The sequence below is a fragment of the Petromyzon marinus genome, chromosome 30 (assembly GCF_048934315.1).
Source record: "Petromyzon marinus isolate PM22_M1 ecotype Great Lakes invasive population chromosome 30, UKy_Petmar_22M1.pri1.0, whole genome shotgun sequence".
NCBI classification, from domain to species: Eukaryota; Metazoa; Chordata; class Hyperoartia; order Petromyzontiformes; family Petromyzontidae; genus Petromyzon; species Petromyzon marinus.
The window spans coordinates 3,397,135-3,415,654 of record NC_133696.1 but is presented as its reverse complement, the minus strand read 5'-3'; the positions used below and the strand labels follow the sequence as shown (position 1 = coordinate 3,415,654).

Sequence of the window (18,520 nt, the reverse complement as noted above, 5' to 3'; positions counted from 1 at the left end):
TCCTCTTCTGGAGGGTCTTGCATTGGGATGCGTGGCCAATTCCTTTCACTAGTGTTTGGCTTGGGAGAAAAGCGTGAGTCCTTTACACAGAGAAAACATTCCTCACAGCAGCGGCTATTGGCTAACCGTCGATTAAAGACGGTCACCGAATGGCGCGCTTTCAGATGCCCTTCTGAGGCCGTCTGGAACGCTGTTCCTTCTGACATTAGAAAGGCACTGGAGGCTATGCACGTTTAAATCTAAATTGAAAACGTATTTCTTTAGAACTGCTTTTTGTGTTTAGTTTGTTGTCCTTCCCCTGCACCTCCGATTAGCGCGGTTGGGTGCGTACGGTGCGAAAGAAGTTCAACATACAGTAAAACCTTGGAATTACGAGTAACTTGGTCTGCGAGTGTTTTGCAAGACGAGCAAAATTTTTAAATAAATATTAATTTGATAAACAAGCGACGTCTTCCAATACGAGTAGCGTACGTGTATACGCTTTGTCTGCCGAGCGTCACGTGATCGCTACTAATATACGAGTGCTTTGATATACGAGTGCTTTGGATTACAAACACGTTTCCGGAACGAATTATGCTCGCAATCCAAGGTTTTACTGTAGACATACACGCCACGTTTATGTGCGCGCTCGGCCCAGCGATCTCCTGACCCCCTCCTCTCACAGCCTCGCACCTCCTTACATCACCTGGCAAGTTCCGTGGCCACGTAACAATTGCTCTCTTTGAATCGGGGATATTGTCACAATGCGGGTTCATGGAGTTTCCTATTACGTTGAATGCAGTGCATCGAGTGGCTGCAGGTTTTTGCACAGCCCAGTCACGCGCAACGCGCACAAGTTGAAGATAATTCTCGCGCGCACGATTAGGACGCGCGCGGTATTCGCGTAAGAATCTATTTTAACTGAGCAATCAATGCATCATTACATCGTCATCGACCACGATCAATCCACTGCAAGTCATCGCCATTTGTCACCGTTCTGCGATGTAAAGATCCGCTCCTGCCTGGTAAAATTGAGACCGGAATAAAATCGAATTTTTTTTCGAAAGCACGTCCACAATTCTGTGAGAGTTCACCAGATCGCAGTGCGAGGTACAGTTGTCCCTCACTATAACGCGGTTCACCTTTCGCGGCCTCGCTGTTTCGCGGATCTTTTTTAGTGTAATTTCGCATGCTTTTTTTTCCTGCGTACAGTATGAACGCGCATTGTGTTCGGCGTCCTGATTGGCTAAGGGAGAACCGCACATGTGTTATGCGTCCTGATTAGCTAAGGGAGTACAGAATGCGTTCGGCTAGCCAGATTTACAAAAATGTTTGGGCTTGAAAACAGGTTTTGATCTTTGGTTTCATTTACTAATATTGTACTTATTTTTTTAAATCTGCGAAAGTTTGAACTTTGAGAGTGTTTAAATAAGAGAGAAATGTGAGAAAATGTTAATGCCTGTCTGAGAAAAGTGTATAAAAGTGTGTGGTTAGGGGTTTTACGGCCTTAAAACATGTATAATAATTAAAAAAATTAAAGCTGATTACTTCGCGGGTTTCATCTATTGCGGGTTATTTTTAGAACGTATCCCCCGCGATAAACGAGGGACCACTGTATACGCAAATGGTGAGAATTTTTACACGTTGCGTCTGATGTGGGATTTTTCATCTCGATATCTCAGCATCCGTGACCCAGCGAGGCCATCATGTACAGGAAGCACATTGTCCAGCCCCTCTTTAGGAAGGCAGTTTTTTTTCCCCCCCAGGATGTCGCTCGGGAACCAAACGGCAGCGCGGCGGTTTCCTGCGTAGCACTTTAGACGGCGGTGCTGGTACTGGTTGGTCATCTCAGGATCCTAGCGTCGTTCCCATAGCCGACGCGAGCGGCACCCCCCCCCCCCCCACCTATGTCTTGACTTTTCCTCTTTCCTTCCTGCGCCTGTTTAGCAAACCACGTGCTCACAGCCGCGCGGCTGCCTTCCCTTGTCGTGCGCCGACGCTGATGAGTGCAGAAATCGGTCGAGTGACGCGTGAGGTTTTAATGAAGCCTTACCGTCGCTAAGATTGTGAACTGTTTTCTTTTTTTTAAATGAAACATCTTGAAAAATTCCAAAATCACTCAAAGTAAAGGGTTATTTTTCCGTGCTGTTTAAGTTACACTGAGCATTATTGAGTCGGTTGCTTAATATTTTTTCTCGACCTTATCAGCCATTATCTATCCACTACTGGATTATAGCCTCCCCAATCCATTGCCATCTCTTAAGAGTCTTCTCGTGATGCAACGATATAAATAGCTCCTGCTGATGAGCTGAGTTTCTCGTTCCATCTCCGCAATAGACATACGAGTATTGCATCGCTAAATCTAAATCATTAACTACAAATTATTTAAAATTGTTCACGCGGGCTTTCAAAACGGATTGACTAGGAATGAACGAGTAATTAGATCACGTGCATGACTGTACCAATGATATCATGGCATCTAACTAAGGACCCGGATCAGGAAGCTCTTTTGCTCGAGGTCTGAGCCGTTGACCTTAGGATGCTGCATGTAATCTCCAGCGAAACGTCGTTACCCATTCGAATGTTTGTGAGATTACTCTCCAACACACCGGCGTTTGATTCACGTGGCACTTTTATGAATTGGCCGTCTGGTGGAGGAGGCATTACGACACATTTTTTTCACGCAATCCAACCCAAAAAGCAACGAGGTTTCCGCCCGTTTTGGGGTACTGTGGATCAGCTCTTTAACCTCACAGCAACTCCTCGAAAAGTCACGGGAGTACGCCCATCCTGTCCGCGTGTGCTTTGCGGACCTGCAGAAGGCTTACGACCGAGCACCTCGCGAGTTGATGTGGCAGGTGATGCTCGTTGCTACGCGCGATCGGGTCGCTGTACAAGCAAAGCGCGAGCCGGGTCCGGCAGCCCCGGACATCTCACAGACCCCTTACCAGACCAGGTCGGGCTTCGTCAAGGCTGCGTGCTATCGCCGTCGTTGCTTATCCTGTTCATGGATCGACTGATGAGACGGTGCACGGTGGCCACGGGCATCAACGTTGGCGGAAGGGAGGTGTCAGCCCCGCTGTATGCAAACGCATCGTCCTCCTAGCCCCAACGCACGCCGACCTCCAGAATGCGCTGAACAGCTTTGTGGCGGAATGCGAGGTCGCCGACATGCGCATCAGCACCCCCGAAACCAAAGACCATGGCTGTGGCGCGGACCAGAGTGGCAGAGCCCCTCTTCATCAACGGGGAAGTAGTGGAGGAGGTCGAAGGCTTCCGGTAAATCGGAGTGTATTTCTCGAGGGATGGAAGAAATGAAATGAAATTGAAGCCCGGATCAGAGCAGCGACCAGAGCGATGCGGACGATGAAGCGATCTGTGATCTCAAGACAGGAGCTGATCCTTCAGGCAAAGCTCTCGGTTTATCGGTCACTATTCGTCCTGATCCTGACCTTCGGCCACGAAACCTGGATCCTGATGGAAAGGACACGCTCAAGAGTGCAAGCAACAGAAATGGGCTTCCTGCGCAGGGTGGCAGGGCTCTCTCTCCGGGATCGAGTGAGAAGCACGGCTATCCGCCAGACTCAACGTCCAGTCTGCACTATTCAGCGTGGAGCGAAGCCAGCTACGGTAGGATGGGTCACCTGCTAAGGATGCCGAAAGAAAGACTCCCCCCACGGGAGACGTTCGAAGGACAATCCTCCAGGCAAAAGACCCAGAGGCCGCCTGCGATCGTGCTGGAAAGACCAGGTGGTGGTGCGCCTGGCCGAGGAGAGACCGATGATCCGGGAGCCACAGTTGATGCCGCTGGCAGAGGACGGGAAAGGATGGAAGACCTTGGTGGAGTCGTTGCCCCCGCGACCCGATTCAGTTATGAAAAGGGGGCCGATATTATTCTTTGGGTCTTTCGGTAAAGTCACATCGATAGATTCAAAGAAAATAACAAAAAACTCCGACGTTTCGATCGCAACATAAGCGGTCGTCATCATTTTCCTGATGACGAGCGCTTGTGTTGTGATCGAAACGTCATAGTTTTTTGTTATTTTCTTTGAACCTATCTACGTGATCTTACCGAAAGACCCAAATAATATGATTTCCTGTAGTCACGAAAGCTTTAAGTCAGGGGCCGATATTGATTGATTTAGATGATTTTACTGGCATAACACGTGTGGTTTCCAATCTAAATTGAAATGATTGTGGGGTGGTGGAAATTTTACATTTCTACAATAAGGATGAGTCTATCCATACGACATCCATTGTTGACTTCTCACCAAGTGAGTACTCAGTTTATCAACTCCAGAGGGTTGAAAGGCTGAGTTCACTCTTAACCAAGATTTTAACTCGTCACCTTCCATTTGCGAGCTGCACTTTAATCACTGTGGTACCGGGCCAGATGGTATTGGCGCATCGATACTGTAATATACTGCATGTAGTGCTGCTGTGTGGTTTATTATATACTGCACTGTCAAGTGTCAAATGTTAGCCAATAGTTGGCCTGGCCTCACATTGAATGAATGAATTCCCTGTAAAGTCATATCAGCCAATATCGTGAATAACGAAGATTTTTCATCAATATTAATAGACCCGAGTACGTAATAAAGGCCTCCCTGGGGTGCCCTCAGTCAGTTTCCAGTAATTCTGGGCTCCCACTTAAAGAGTTTCTCACCGAGACCGATGCCTGCTGGCTGACTCGCTCGTTCGCTCGCAGAATTGATTGCTTTATTTTTAGGAGCTGGGGTGCTGCCGTGGAGTTAATGGTCGGCACCCTGGACTTGCAGTCTCCCGGCGCGGCAGCTGAAACAGTGGGGCGGGTTTGTTATTTTCTTGCGCCTCGGTCCACCCGGCAGTATAAATACGTGCACCGCGGTTAGTCGCGCGGCGGGCTTGCGTATGGGCGTTAGGGTATGGATACGCTCAGCATTTCAGGTTGTCTGGTCAGCATGACAGCGATTCCCTGTAGAGGGGCTGTTTAGAGCTCTCGAGTGAAGGGCCTTCCGGCAGCAGTGGCGTGGCCCGCTAAGGACAGGCTCAACACCTTCTTACCTCTCACCTCGTGGAAGCTTTTAGAAAACGAATTGTGGACGGAAGCAAAAAAATATATACATAAAAAAAAGAAAATGCGCGTAACCCCTGCCATCTTGCGAACAGTCATCTTTCCCCACCTTGCGAGCGTTGCTTGGCCATCGGCACGTTTTGTGAAATACACGGGGGGAGGACGGGGGGCCGTCTCTTTCGAAGGTATATCGGGAAGGACGGGGCCCACGTAAGGTTGCTCGCCTACTGCGCGTAACGCTCGGGTTCCTATAAACGGCTGTCAAGTACCACTCGGCTCAATAAACAATGTGTGCATGAACAGTGCACGGTGGCATCGGGTCAAAGCAATCGCGCATGCTGTCTGCTGTTAGAAACAAAAAAACAATGTATGCATTGATTGATTGATTCACTCGTATATGCATAGCAGAACCCCTCTTAACGACCACCCCTGTTAACGACTAATCGCTTCGCGACGGGCCTCCATAGAGACCAATGTATAGTGTAGTGTATAGTGTAGTATATAGTGTAGTGTATAGTAGCGTAGTGTATAGTGCCTCCATAGAGCTCAATGTGTTCGCTTACCGACCATTCCCCTGTTAACGACGGGCTGTTGTAGGTCCAATAAATATTAATTAATGCATTTATTAACCATGTTTCTTATAATATGTATTTATAATGTTGTTCGTATCTTTATGGAATAATATCCATTGTTTGAATATTATAAAGTCAGTGTTTTGGGTGAAAAAGGGTAACGTTCGATGCTATCGGAACGAATTAAGCCTTCACCGTGTATTTGCTATACTCGCTTAACGATCAAATCACTTAATGACCCGTTTCATGGAACCAATTACCTTCGTTAAGAGGGGTTCTGCTGTATATGGGCTTGGGATGCCGCTCTGGTGTAATGGTTAGTACACGAAGGTTCGATTTCCTGGCGTGGCAGTTGAGGCAATGGGCACGTTTGTTCGATCACCGGAGTCTGTCTGCCCAGCAGTATTCTTGGGTACACCATGGTCAGCCGATCGGCAGGTAGCGTTCACATGGACAGAGGTAAAGTGTGGGGGGGGGGGTGGGGGGAAATAGCCCTGGTTATGATATCACGTGTCACTGATATTAGCCCGATCCGCTGTGCTACCACTCCACCCAGCATATATTAAGTTCTGTCAAAGCCCATGAATGCCCCCTGCTTTTATTGCAACGTTTTAACGTAACTGTCATTTTGACATCTTCCTGCATCCTTCCTGTATATTGTACAGCAGAATTTGCTTAACTGTGCTATAAAATCTGGGAGCTAGCTTACCGTATTTGTGTGGCGAATGTGTAAAAAATTCAAGGAACATCCAATAATTTCCTGCCAATATTAATGTCCCCAAGGATTGCATTGCGATGCAGTATACCTTTCCCCAACAAAGACTTGCAGAGGCCAAACTAGTCGAAACTGTCATTTCCCCGATCCTATTCCTATTCCGTCGTTGTTAGCATTTTAACACGTAGGCTTTCGCGACCAATCTTAATAATTGTTATCATTATTGTATTTATGGTATAATATACATTTGAAATAGCACTCACTAAAGCAGTTTTTAAATGTCACGGTTCTTACAAATGTTAGGTTGAAGTATAGCAGCTTATATAAGCACTATGCTCACAATGACTCTTGTGATTTATACTGCTTTCATAGAATCTTGGACTACTTTCAACAACTTGAAAAATCCGACAGCACGTTATTAATGCAGGTTTACTTAAGTTGTGTGTACACACTATGACGATAGCAATGAGCAGCAACCGTTTGCAGACTGCAAACAATCACGCTGACCATGGGAATTCTCTGTTATATTTTTTTCTCCATTTTAATGAAGACCGTGGTGGTTCTAACCGAGGCAAAACCGACTACAAGAAATAAACACACCGAGGTGGCCTAGTGGCTCGCAGGTGGTAGACCAAGTGGAGCCATCTCCACTGAGACCCTAGGTTCGACTCCACGTAGTGCCCTGCGACTTCCGCTGGAATCTCAAGTCTATACAGAGCAGGTTGATGGCCTCGGCACCGTTTCCAATATCTATGGGACCTTTTTGCCAGCATCAAAGGTATGAAAAAGAAGACTAGGTTGGACCCTTTCTGGCGATAAAACAGCCGTTAAGATCTTGCTTTGAAGCTTTCGTGACTGCAGGAATCCACACTCTTTGTTTTTTTTGGTAAAGTCACGTGGTAGGTAGAAAAAAAATAGATCACGACGTTTCGATCGCCACACAAGCGATCGTCTTCAGGTGGGAGAGAGAGCAATCACTGTCTCCCGTGATCTATTATTGTTTCTACCTACGTGACTTTACCGAAAGAACCAAAGAGTATATGTGTTAAGATGTTCAAACACAAAATAGATATATTTTGCAAAGGAATCAAGTCTGCATTAACCACACGTGCTTGTGGCGAATGTTTGGTTGCGTGTACGTATGCTTAATGCAAACGTGATTCCTTGAAAAAGGTACCTATTTGGTGTTTGAACATCCGAACACCTGTTTGATTGCCAGAAAGGGTAAAACCTATTCTTATTTTTCATGCCGTCACCAATGATTGCACAGACGCACGCACAAAAAAGCGTAACGATAAATGTATTTTCGCGAGGGTTGATTTGACCATACTTCACCGTACTAGGCAGAAGCAGGTTGGCGAAGGTGGTGGTAACCGGGGCTCGTTTCACACTTCACTCGCCGGTGACATTAGCAGTGGCGAGGAATCAAACATTCACGGACGTGCGTTTAGAGTATTTGACTGCTATACATTTCCACGTGATAAGCCACTTCGTTGAGCTATCATTTGTGGCCAGGTCGCTTCTGAAAAAAAGCTACGTAGCTCAGTGGGGCCTTCCCTGGTAAAATAAAAAAAAATTAAGTCATCGTTTATATTCTTTGGGTCTTTCGGTAAAGTCACGTAGATAGGCTTTCTTTGAACCTATCTATGTGACTTTACCGAAAGACTCAATATTAATTCCGAAAGTCATAAAAGCTTTAAGTCAAGATTTAGGTCATAGTTTATTTTTAAACTCCAACAAACTGGTTTATATTATAGTGCGCTAACCACTGTGCCACCGGTCCTCCCATTCATTGGCTAGGCATATCGACGACCAAATATCCTTTGGACAAATGTCCTGTAGCCAGACTGGGAACCCCTGTTTCTTCCCACCAAACATCCACGTGTTCAGGCGCTTTTAGCCTTCTTTTGTCTCACCGTTGCAAACGCGGAATTTAAAACAAGCAGCCGGCTCTTTGGGGGGAAAAAAAAAATGCTGTCGGACTGCAGGATCCAGCCCGCTAATTGCTTCAGCGAAAACTCGCCGCAATCACGCTGCATTACTGGCGCCGGTGCTCTCGGGAGACCCTCGCGGACGCGCTGCTGTCCAAATTCGCACAATGACACGGGGGGTGGGGGGGGGGTGGCTGCTGTTGCTGCTGGGGATCCAAATGCCTTTGGATGAGCGCATGCCAGGGAGGTGAAGAGAAACGCACTGAACCAGGAAGCTCCACTTCTCTGGCAGAGCGTGGTCGAAACCCCTTTTGTTGTCTCTGTTTTTGGTTGGAATCGAACAAATAAACACCGTCGCTCTCTCGGCTCGAGGGTGAAAGGTTTGAAGGCGAACAGCACCTGCGTGCAGGGCCGCGTTCGGGGGGTGGAGTGCCCGAACGGGAGACATTTAGCTCTCTGATGTGTGTGTTTGGCTTCTGCCCAGTGGTGTTCGGTGCGGTGGTGGTGGTGGTGGTGCGAGAGTTTTGCTCCGGGAAAGCTTCCGACATCGTGCCGAGATAAACACGCGCTACAAACACGCGCCGCGGCCACCGGAAAACACACGGAGAGCTGTAATAATAGAGCGACGTGCCGCAAAAACTCCAGAGGCCCTGCGACCCCGTAAAAAAAGAACAATACAGTTACATTATTTTTACGAAGCAAAGAAGGACCGTTTATTTTGCGTTGTCGTTTCAATCCCAACAATGTACACGATTTTACCCTCCAATGATTGCCGTCTTATTTGGCTGTTAAAATTTAATCCTCTAATTTTCCCCATCTGATACTAGCGAAGGTTGGGGATAGTCGTTGTGTGCGCGGCTGTGTCTGTCTGCAGGTTCTTCACAGGTGCTCACAAACCGCACTTGCCCCAACAGTCTGTTAGGGCTATGAGGGAGATCTTTGTCTGTACTTGTGTCTATGTATTATGTTCAGTATGTGACTGTATATTGACGTGTCTATTTGCGTCTGCATGTAGGAAGCAGTAGTGTGGTAGTTAGCGTGCTGCACTACGAATCCGGCGACGAGGGTTTGATTCCTGTGCCAGCCTCCATAGAGCGCCACGGTGGAGAGATGTGAATTACCTCGCCTGGTTTCTAGAAGGTTGTGGGTTCGATCCTGACCCCCAGATGCTTGTATAATTGGAGTTTGCATCTTCTCCCCGTGGTCGTATGGAATTTTTCACCAGGTCCTCCAGTTTTCCTCCACATATAGAAACGTGTTTAGAGTCATTTGGCTGATATAAATTTCCACGTGAATAGCCACTTCGTTAAGTTATCATTTGTGGCCTGGTCGCTTCAAAAAAAGAGCTATATATCTCAGTGGGCCTTACCTGATAAAATACAAAAAAATTGTTTAGTTTATAGGTGCTCGCTTAACAGCACTTGCTCCTTCAGTCTGTTAAGGCTATACTGGAGATCTTTGTGTGTAATAATGAGAATGGGGGAGGAGAGGTGGTGGTGGGGTGGGGGATTTTCTGGTGCAAAGATAACTCAAACTTGAGCTCGGGCATGCAGTGGCAATCGTTTTCAAACGATGTGTTCCAACAACACGGTCGTCTTACGTATGTTACTGCGTAGTTTTAAAAAACAAACACGCGCTATTGCTCTCACGGTTGCCAAACACGCCGTCCGAGTTTTGCAAACATTGTGGGCGTCCTCATGCGGGGTTGTGGGTGCGCCTGCGCGCGAGTGCTTCCCCGGTATGGAGGCGAATGTGCACAGCGGAGCCGGTGTCTGTGAGCTTACTTGGCAAGCAGGCGTGCGTAAGTGGGGCATCCACTCGATCGCGTTTGCGTACGGGGCGGTATAAAAAATACTTTCATGGCTTCGCCGGCGCCAGTGTTGAGCATTATGTCGCTGCTGTTTTTTAGGCCTTGATCTTCCTTGAAATTAATTGTGAATTAGCGGCGCCGCACGTTTAATTAACGAAATAATTAATTTTGGAGTTGTGATACCAAATAATAGCATGTTGCGTATCTATCAAGGGCTAACAAGGTTCCTTATAATAAGCTTATTTTTGTACACATCGCCACATCACACAAATATTAACGGATGCAGCAATCAACCGCTAACCACACATTCCCTTCTCGTAAGCTGTGCATATTTGGAAAATGCCATCGTCCAAAATCATGTATAAAAGAGAAGATTATATTTTGAAGTCCAACAAGGCATTTTGCTTTACCTGCGGTCTTAGTCTGCTGCTGGATGAACGCTTCCTGACACCATCACGCCGTGTCAGTTGTGGGAGGTTTTATTGGCCATACTTCATCACGCTGGTCAGAGCAGGCAGATGAAGAAGTGGGTGGGGGAGGAGGGTGAAGGGCAGGACCTGTTCTGGTATCGCTCGTCACCGATGTTAGTCGTGGCCGGGAATCAAAAACCAGGCTGTCGAGCTCATGGTGCAATGCGCGAACCAGAAGCCATTACGGGATTAATACTCTTCAAATACAGCACAGTACAATACTGTCATGGACTCTTGTAAACAGCAACACAGAAAGCTAGGGAGGTGATGCGTACATTGATAAAAAAAAACACAACCGTGAGCATCATGTTTAAATAAGCTTGCGTAAATATGTTGTGACATTCTCAGGGCTGTGAAAATTGTCGGCTCAAAGAAACGGTGACAATGAATCTAAAACAATTTCGAGTGTTTGTCTTCTGTGCCCGTCATCTTTAAACGGAGGTGCACGTGTTTACTGGACATCTGTAAAAAAAGAGCTTTTTGCTCATCGGATTCCTCCAGCATAAATAAATATTCAGATTCTAAAAAAATATTCTGAACCCGTTACTTATAACAGACCCGGTGGGGGCAATGCGCTCAATTGCAAGGTCACACGTTAACATTTTGGTGGGGTTCAACCGAACCTTTCATCCCTTGAGGGTTAATAAAATGAGAATCTTTTTTTTGCAAAGTCCAGAGCTGTTCTATTGGCACATTCACCAGCGTAATTCTACCACTGGCTCAGTCAGAGCTGTAAATAGAAGATAAGCACCTCCCACTGCTCAAATTAGTGGGAAACGACTCTGATTTTCCCATGTGTACAGATGAAGCATTTGTTGAAGCAGTAGGCCATTTGACTTGAATATAACCGAGGCTTAAAATAATAATAATGTTTTATATAGCATCTTATAACGGCTGAAAAAACACAGGCAAGCTGGAAGGCTACCAGTTGGCGAAGCAGCGCCAATAATTTCCCAAGCTTTGCGGTCCTCTAAACATGAAGATGTTTTCAGCAAATTGTTGAGTGTTCATACATGCGATCATCGGAATGAAGTTGGAAAATGTCCCTTCAGATTGGCCCTTGCTATGTTTATCACCGTTGCACCGTTCCCCGAAGCCGTGCCTGAACACTTTCTGGGAGAGTCTTTCGACGCAATAGAGAAAAAAAGCTGTCCTTTATGAGAATGATAAAACCTTGTTAAACAATTTCCTTGTTAGGCGGTGAAATGTGAATTAAATGCCCATTACTTTTTTTTGCAGCGCTCGTAATTAACCAGCTAAGCATACACCGTGAATCATGCAGGAGAAGCCCTCTCAGATCTGTTTCACGCACGAATGCACTTTTACAGCGGATCACGGAGCCCGGGGTGGGAGTAGTAGGGGAGGCGGAGTGGCGGCGGTCCTGGTCTGGGCAGTGTGATTATGGCTTCGGGGGGGGGGGGGGGGTTATTGTTGGTGAATTTTCACCCCGCACGGCTGGAATTTTCCGCGGATTTTATAGCTGCTGACATCCATAACCATTGCAAGCTTCCCACAGGTCCATAGCGGCCTTTGCTGATGAGTGTGATCAGAAAATTGTGATAACATAAATGATAAGCGGCACAGTCGTCATTCTTTGTTGTTTTGCTTGAGTTTTAGTCCCATTTATTGTTTTGAACTAATATTATTAAAAACAATATGTTAATAATATAATTGAATTATTATTTTATTGCGAGTCTAGATCTCAAATGCCTGTTGTCAGGAGCGCCACGGTGCCGAGATGGTATACAGAAGGTCGTGGGTTCGATCTCAACCCTGACGCCTGCTGTATATTTGGACTTTGCAGTGTCTCTCTCCCCGTGTCACGTGGCTTTTTCTCCGGGTCCTCCGGTTTTTCCCTCCACATTTAGAAACAACGTGCGTTTCGGGATATTCGGCTGCTATACATTTCCACATGATTAGCCACTTAATTGAGCTATCATTCGAAAAAGAGCTGTATCGCTCAGTCGGGGTCTTCCCTGGTAACTAAAAAAATAGTTTCATTTAGTTAAAATTATTTTAAGCGTTTCATCTCAATCCATTTAAAATATTTCAGCGGAATCACAATGGAGTGCACGTGGCAGAATATTAGCCACCAAAGGAACTCTCAAACAAAACACCCCGTTTGCCGTCACGATCCCCAAAAGACCTTTTTTCTCGTCGAGAGCTGGGACAGCTTTGGTTAAGTGCACTTAAGCAAGCCTCACTAACCAACTTTCTCTCGCCCGCGCCGTTTCGTAAATTTCGTGTGTCGCTGCAGGGAACACAACAGCTGGCTTCAGCTGGACAGGCGGGTTTTGGAGCACGACTTTCCGCGGAAATCCGGAGCCATCACGCTGCACTTCGCCGTTAGGTACGACCACCTCGCCCTCGCCCAACGCATTCCGCACGGCGATGTGAAAGGATTGCGTGGTGAAATTTAATCGATACCCCGTGAAAATAACGGGGAGTCGGGACGAGTTCGAATGAAAAACAAGCAGGTTTTTTTTTAAGGACAATTTCGGATCTTTTTTAATGTTTGGGTGTTTTTTTGATTGTCGTTTTCATCATGTACGAACGTCAAATGCCTTCCTGCTCGCAATAGCGACATTACTTGATGCCACGTGGCACTAGTTTTGGCAGAAAAAGTGAGAGTGCTGTAATATTAGTGATGTCACTTCCGGTTTGCTGATCAATCCGAAACATGAACAATGTTTGGATCATATACAATGTCGTATTGGGGCCTGATTAGTGGATTTTTTTTTGTATTAATCCAAAAACTGGGAGTGCATGTTCAACACGGGAGACATTATAGAGAAATTAGAGATTTAAAACTATCGAAACCTCTCCCCATCAATCTCAATGCACTCACACTATCTATTAACACTGGCCACTCAGGAAGATCTCGAGCCATCGATACCACAATACTCAATCTCTTGTTGATAAAAAAAAAAGTAGGAGGGGCATTAGAAATCAGTGGGGCATCTATAAATCTATCACAGCCTAAGTTACACATCAGTGTAAATGAGGTCGATTCATTTTTCTCTGCCTGTTTATAATGTATTTATTGAGTTTGTTCATTCATGTTTCTTCCTTAGGCCGTTAACCTCGAAGGTTTATGTTTTTTTAATGTTATCATTTGTAGATCTTATTTAAAAATTAGTACGGAAATAACCAAAGTAAAAAAATGGAGTGTTTGGCATTGGACATGCGTGGTGGTTAAACGGCAAACCAAAGCCGAAGAACATACAAAGAGCAAGACCCAATACTGTAACAGCCCTCCCCCCCTCCCCCCCATTAAACTTAATCTGGCCCTGGTTGTAGCAGGAGCTGATGGATTCGTGAATTTAAACCCTCGTGGGAGCAGCCCTGAAGTCTGAGTTCGGGGTGCCCTCTATTGGCAGGGGTTTTATTAATGCGCTGAACCCGAAAGCACCTCGACACAATGGACCCATGGCAAGCGTGCAAGCCAGCCAGAAGAGTGCCAGTATGAGCCTCAAATCTCAAAAGTCCCCAATTTGATCTGCATCTGCACGCAGCGTTCAGTTCAGTTGCGCACACGAGCACGTTTAAATTTCGTGATTCATTTAATTATCCAGCAAATGTATGTCAAAGTGGGGGCAGTGGAGCGAATACGTTCTGACCCGCGCCCTACTGGACATCTGCGGAAAAAAGAGCTTCGTGGCTCATCGGATTTCTCCAGTATACATAAAGATTCCGATTTTTTTTTCCTCTCTCTCTCTCTCTGCCAAGTTGCTCACGAGGGTTGTTTGGCCATACTCTTCCGTGCCGGGTCAGCAAGGGTCGGTGAAAGGGGGCAGACCGCACAACCGCTTCAGATATCACCCGCTGCTGACGTCAGCCCTTCACCGGGAATCAATCGCGAGCCAAGGCAGAGCACCTCCCCCCCCCACCTCCCTCAGGTTGTTGAGCCCAGGCACGACTCTCCGGGATTTAGTGGCAATTATTATTTATTTATCATTCACGGCCCGCCGGAATAACACTGTCAGCCCCCTCGGTCACAATGGGTTTAGCGTGGCTGTGTTTCAGGCGGCAGCGTGCACTACCGTTGGGGGAAAATCTGAGAGTCACGTGAGGTGGCTGTGGTTTTTTTGGGAGGGCCTTCATCCAGCAGTGGATTGGCCCATGGCTAATGATGCTGATGATGAATATGATTACGTACTATCACACTGACTCCACTGTAAAGCGTACAGGAATATTGGTTGCGTTACTCATCTCCGTTAGAGGTCCTTGGCCACTCGCGGATGCTCCATGTTTCTATGGTGGGGGCAGAATCTCTCCTCAGCAATGATCAATGTTGACTTCACACAATTCGTTGCTCATTTTTATTAACTCGGAGGAGGCGATAGACTGAGTTCGATCCCTGACTGGGGTTTGAACTCCCGACCATCCGATTGCGAGCTGCGTGCTCCGACCACTGCGCTACCAGGCCAGAATGTAAACATTGGGTGCAACGCTTTTACGCACGTGAACTGTGTAAGTATGCAATATCGGCAAATTCGAGCTCAGGTTCTCAGCCAGCAGTTGGCAGAGCCAATAGAGAGCTTCTCGAATTGTCCAGGATGTTTCAGTTCGTTTTATTTGTTACACAGATGATCCCTTTTAAGCTCGTTGCCCGGCTAGTTTACAAGTGAAATCTGGAGGAGTGCAGAGTTCTTCAGGGATATTGCACAACTCACGAACAAAAGTGTTTAGTGGTCGTAAACGAATCGCACGCACAATACAAAAAAATTACGGTGCAAATATAATGTCAGTGCGAGAGGTGCCACAAAAAGGTAGGTATAGGTGCAAGTCAGCTCCTTATATTACTCTGGCAGTGACATAAACACACACACACACATTGAAAAAGACAGCGCACATGTGTGGGAGCAAGGGTTGCAAGTGTGCCCATGTGTTTTGGTTGAATAGGGAAATACAGAAGGGGGAGTGAAGGAAGGGAACCAAAGCTGTAGTTAAGTTGCAGGGGTATTCCAGAAGCGTGGAGCGGCAATGCAGCAAAACATGTGAGGCTGTGGTGGAGGGAGTTAGCGGAACTGAGCGGTAAGGTGTTTAGGTGGTGAACAGAGGGGTGAACACTATCTTCTTCTTTCGTCTGGACTAAGAGCGTCAGATTAAAGATGTAATGTTTTATTTGTTATCCACTCGGTTGTCTGTTCAGACGCAGAGTGGATCTCGTCCGCTCTTCCTTTAAAGGAGTTACGGCAGCAGCAGCAGCGGCCGAGTGTTTATGATGATGGTCGACGGTTTGGGATTTTTAACTAACACTCACGGGCCGCCGAATCTTCGGTGCGCCATTTGAACCTTATGTTGGAATCCCGGGGTCCCATAAGCCCCCGGCTCTCGCATAAACTACGTTACGACGTCATTTTGTGTCTGTCGAAGGCGAACGATACGGCAGTCTATTCCTCTCGACGAGCTCTGCACGGTGCACTAATCACAGTTTCAAATTTGGGTTCTTCTGCTCATTCGTCCTCGCTGCTGCGCTTAGACGACACGACAACAGAGCGATCCGCGCCAGCCGGGTCGCGGCGTTCATGTGCGCGGTGGGACGGGGTCACCAAAAATAAATGACTTAATTACGATTTTGACTCACGTTTATTCGGGACCCTGGGGTCCTGCCATAAGGTTCAATTTGTGCATCAGGTGGCCGTACCGGCCACATGGACCCGGTCCCGCTTCGGTTGATGGATCGATCATTGGACGCCACCTAACGTGAAACGCTGTGCAACATACAGAGACAAGATGCACACATGGTGAACGTGCTGCGTTGCCCCTCCCAGGTTTTACATTGAGAGCGTCACCTACCTGAAGGACAATGCCACGGTGGAGCTTTTCTTCCTCAACGCCAAATCCCGCATCACCAAGGTAAGGACGCCCCCGCCCCCCACACACACACGGCAGTGAATGGGAAGGGCTCTCCTTGCGCTTTCCCTGACTCCGCTTAGTCTTTGTAACGTGGACATTGCAACGCGGTCATTGTAACGTGGACATTGTAACGTGGACATTGTAACGTGGACATTGTAACGTGGACATTGTAACGTGGACATTGTAACGCGGCCATTGTAACGTGGCCATTTTAATGTGGCCATTGTAACGCGGTCATTGTAACGTGGACATTATGACGTGGACATTGTAACGTGGACATTGTAACGCGGCCATTGTAACGTGGCCATTGTAACGTGACCATTGTAACGTGGTCATTGTAACGTGGCCATTGCAACGTGGACATTGTAACGTGGACATTGTATCGCGGTCATTGTAACGCGGTCATTGTAACGCAGCCATTGTAACGTGGCCATTTTAATGTGGCCATTGTAACGCGGTCATTGTAACGCAATCATTCTAACGTGGCAATTGTAACATAGTCATTGCAACGGTCTTTTTTTCTTCTGACCGACTCGCCCAGAATGCACCTGATTCTTGTGGGCCTCGCAAGCTAAGCAGGTTTCAGCCTGGATAGCACTCGGATGGGGCGACCACGATGTGCGAGGTCAGGAATTGGAGGTTGCTATGGGGTTACGTTGCCAGTAGAGGGCAGTGCCGCTAAATGCATCGTTGCACTGTACCTGCATGCTCCCACATCCACGCTTGCCTGCCTTTGCAAACTGGAACTGACAAACGTGGTGATGTATGGTAACCCCCCACCCTCCCACGACTTGGCACGGTGTGTCCAGAGGCACTCGTCCAGCAGTGGATTGACGACAACAAAAACTGTCTGTATATGTAGATAGTGACCATAAAATAGTTGGTATTAATGGAAAAAATTGTTATGTGATAATCAGAAAGGCGATTTTCAATACATTTCGTTTCGCCGGCAGATACAATCAGCCCCCCCCCCCCACAACAAGGGTACACAATACACATGGCGCAGTGTGGTGGTACACATGGGTATACATGGGTACACAATACACATCGGGCAGTTTGATGGTACACATGGGAGGGGGGGAGCGGTCATTGTTAAGAGAGCGAGCGTGTCGGAGGAGGGGGCTCTCAGGGAATTTAGATTTAGCGAGGAATTTATTGAAGCTGTCATTAATGAATCACATTTAATAAACGCAGTGGCATGGTCATGTGTCATTGTTTAGTGGTAGTATTTCAAAGGGCGGGTATGAGAATGTCTGAAGAAGCACTTTTCAAATACATGTCAATCTAGGATTGTCCATTTTAACTGGAGCACGTTTCCATATTCTCCGCATTGTCAAATAAAATCCCGCGGATATATTTAAAGCAAACGTTTGTGGTTCGTCTTATAATCCGGAGCATCTCATAAAAATATGGTAACAACTTGTATAAATGTATGTAAAATACAATGATCGGGGTGTAACGATCCACAACCCTGACCATTGTTATCTATTGTGATTCGGATGTTGTATTTCGATTTACAAATCAATACTTTTTTGCACTTTAGTGAAAATTCACAATTTTTTCTTGCACATGGCGATATGTTCAATAGCTGAATGCCAATGCCGAGGTCTGCTAGCCACGAGAGGAGGGCTTCAGGAGAAAGTTGGTGACTATAGCCTCCGCAAGTGGCATCCGGTGTCACGTGAGCCCATAGCTTTCAATGTATCTGTATTAAAAAAAAAAAATCCCCAGTTCCTGTACACGCATTTGAATGAACGTATCGTGAGCTTAGCAGTCGTTGCACCGTTACGCCCCGCCACATGGCGTTCAGTCTCGTGGCGCCTCCGATTAGCACGGTTGGCTCCGTACGGCACGAAAGAAGTCCAGTAGACGCACTCCGCGTGGGGATATAGACACGTGCAAGGTACAGCAAGCCTAGCTCCTGCTCACTGTTGAGGCTCCGTCTGCACTGCGCGAGGATGCAAGAGACGGCGCGTTGTAAAACCTTCATCTTCCTGGGGCGTGCAACTCATCACCAATTTGTGATAGCGTCCCTGCGAAGACAGCTGTGATAACCCGCCGCCGCTTCGCCAGGAGACGGAGGGGAGCGTTTGCTCGCGAGAGCTGGGTTTCCATCATCCTATCCCCG

General features: G+C 47.0%; 1 protein-coding gene across 7 annotated transcripts in view; it reads left to right on the top strand.

The window, feature by feature from the left end:
* LOC116947471 (FERM domain-containing protein 4A-like) overlaps window positions 1–18,520 on the top strand; it is a 267,383-nt gene that overhangs the window by 149,776 nt on the left and 99,087 nt on the right. For all 7 annotated transcript variants that reach the window (XM_076070623.1, XM_032963258.2, XM_032963259.2 and 4 more), the window contains exons 4-5: window positions 12,788–12,880; window positions 16,308–16,392. In XM_076070623.1, coding sequence (XP_075926738.1) covers window positions 12,788–12,880; window positions 16,308–16,392 — 178 coding nt within the window. The remainder of the gene's footprint in view (window positions 1–12,787; window positions 12,881–16,307; window positions 16,393–18,520) is intronic.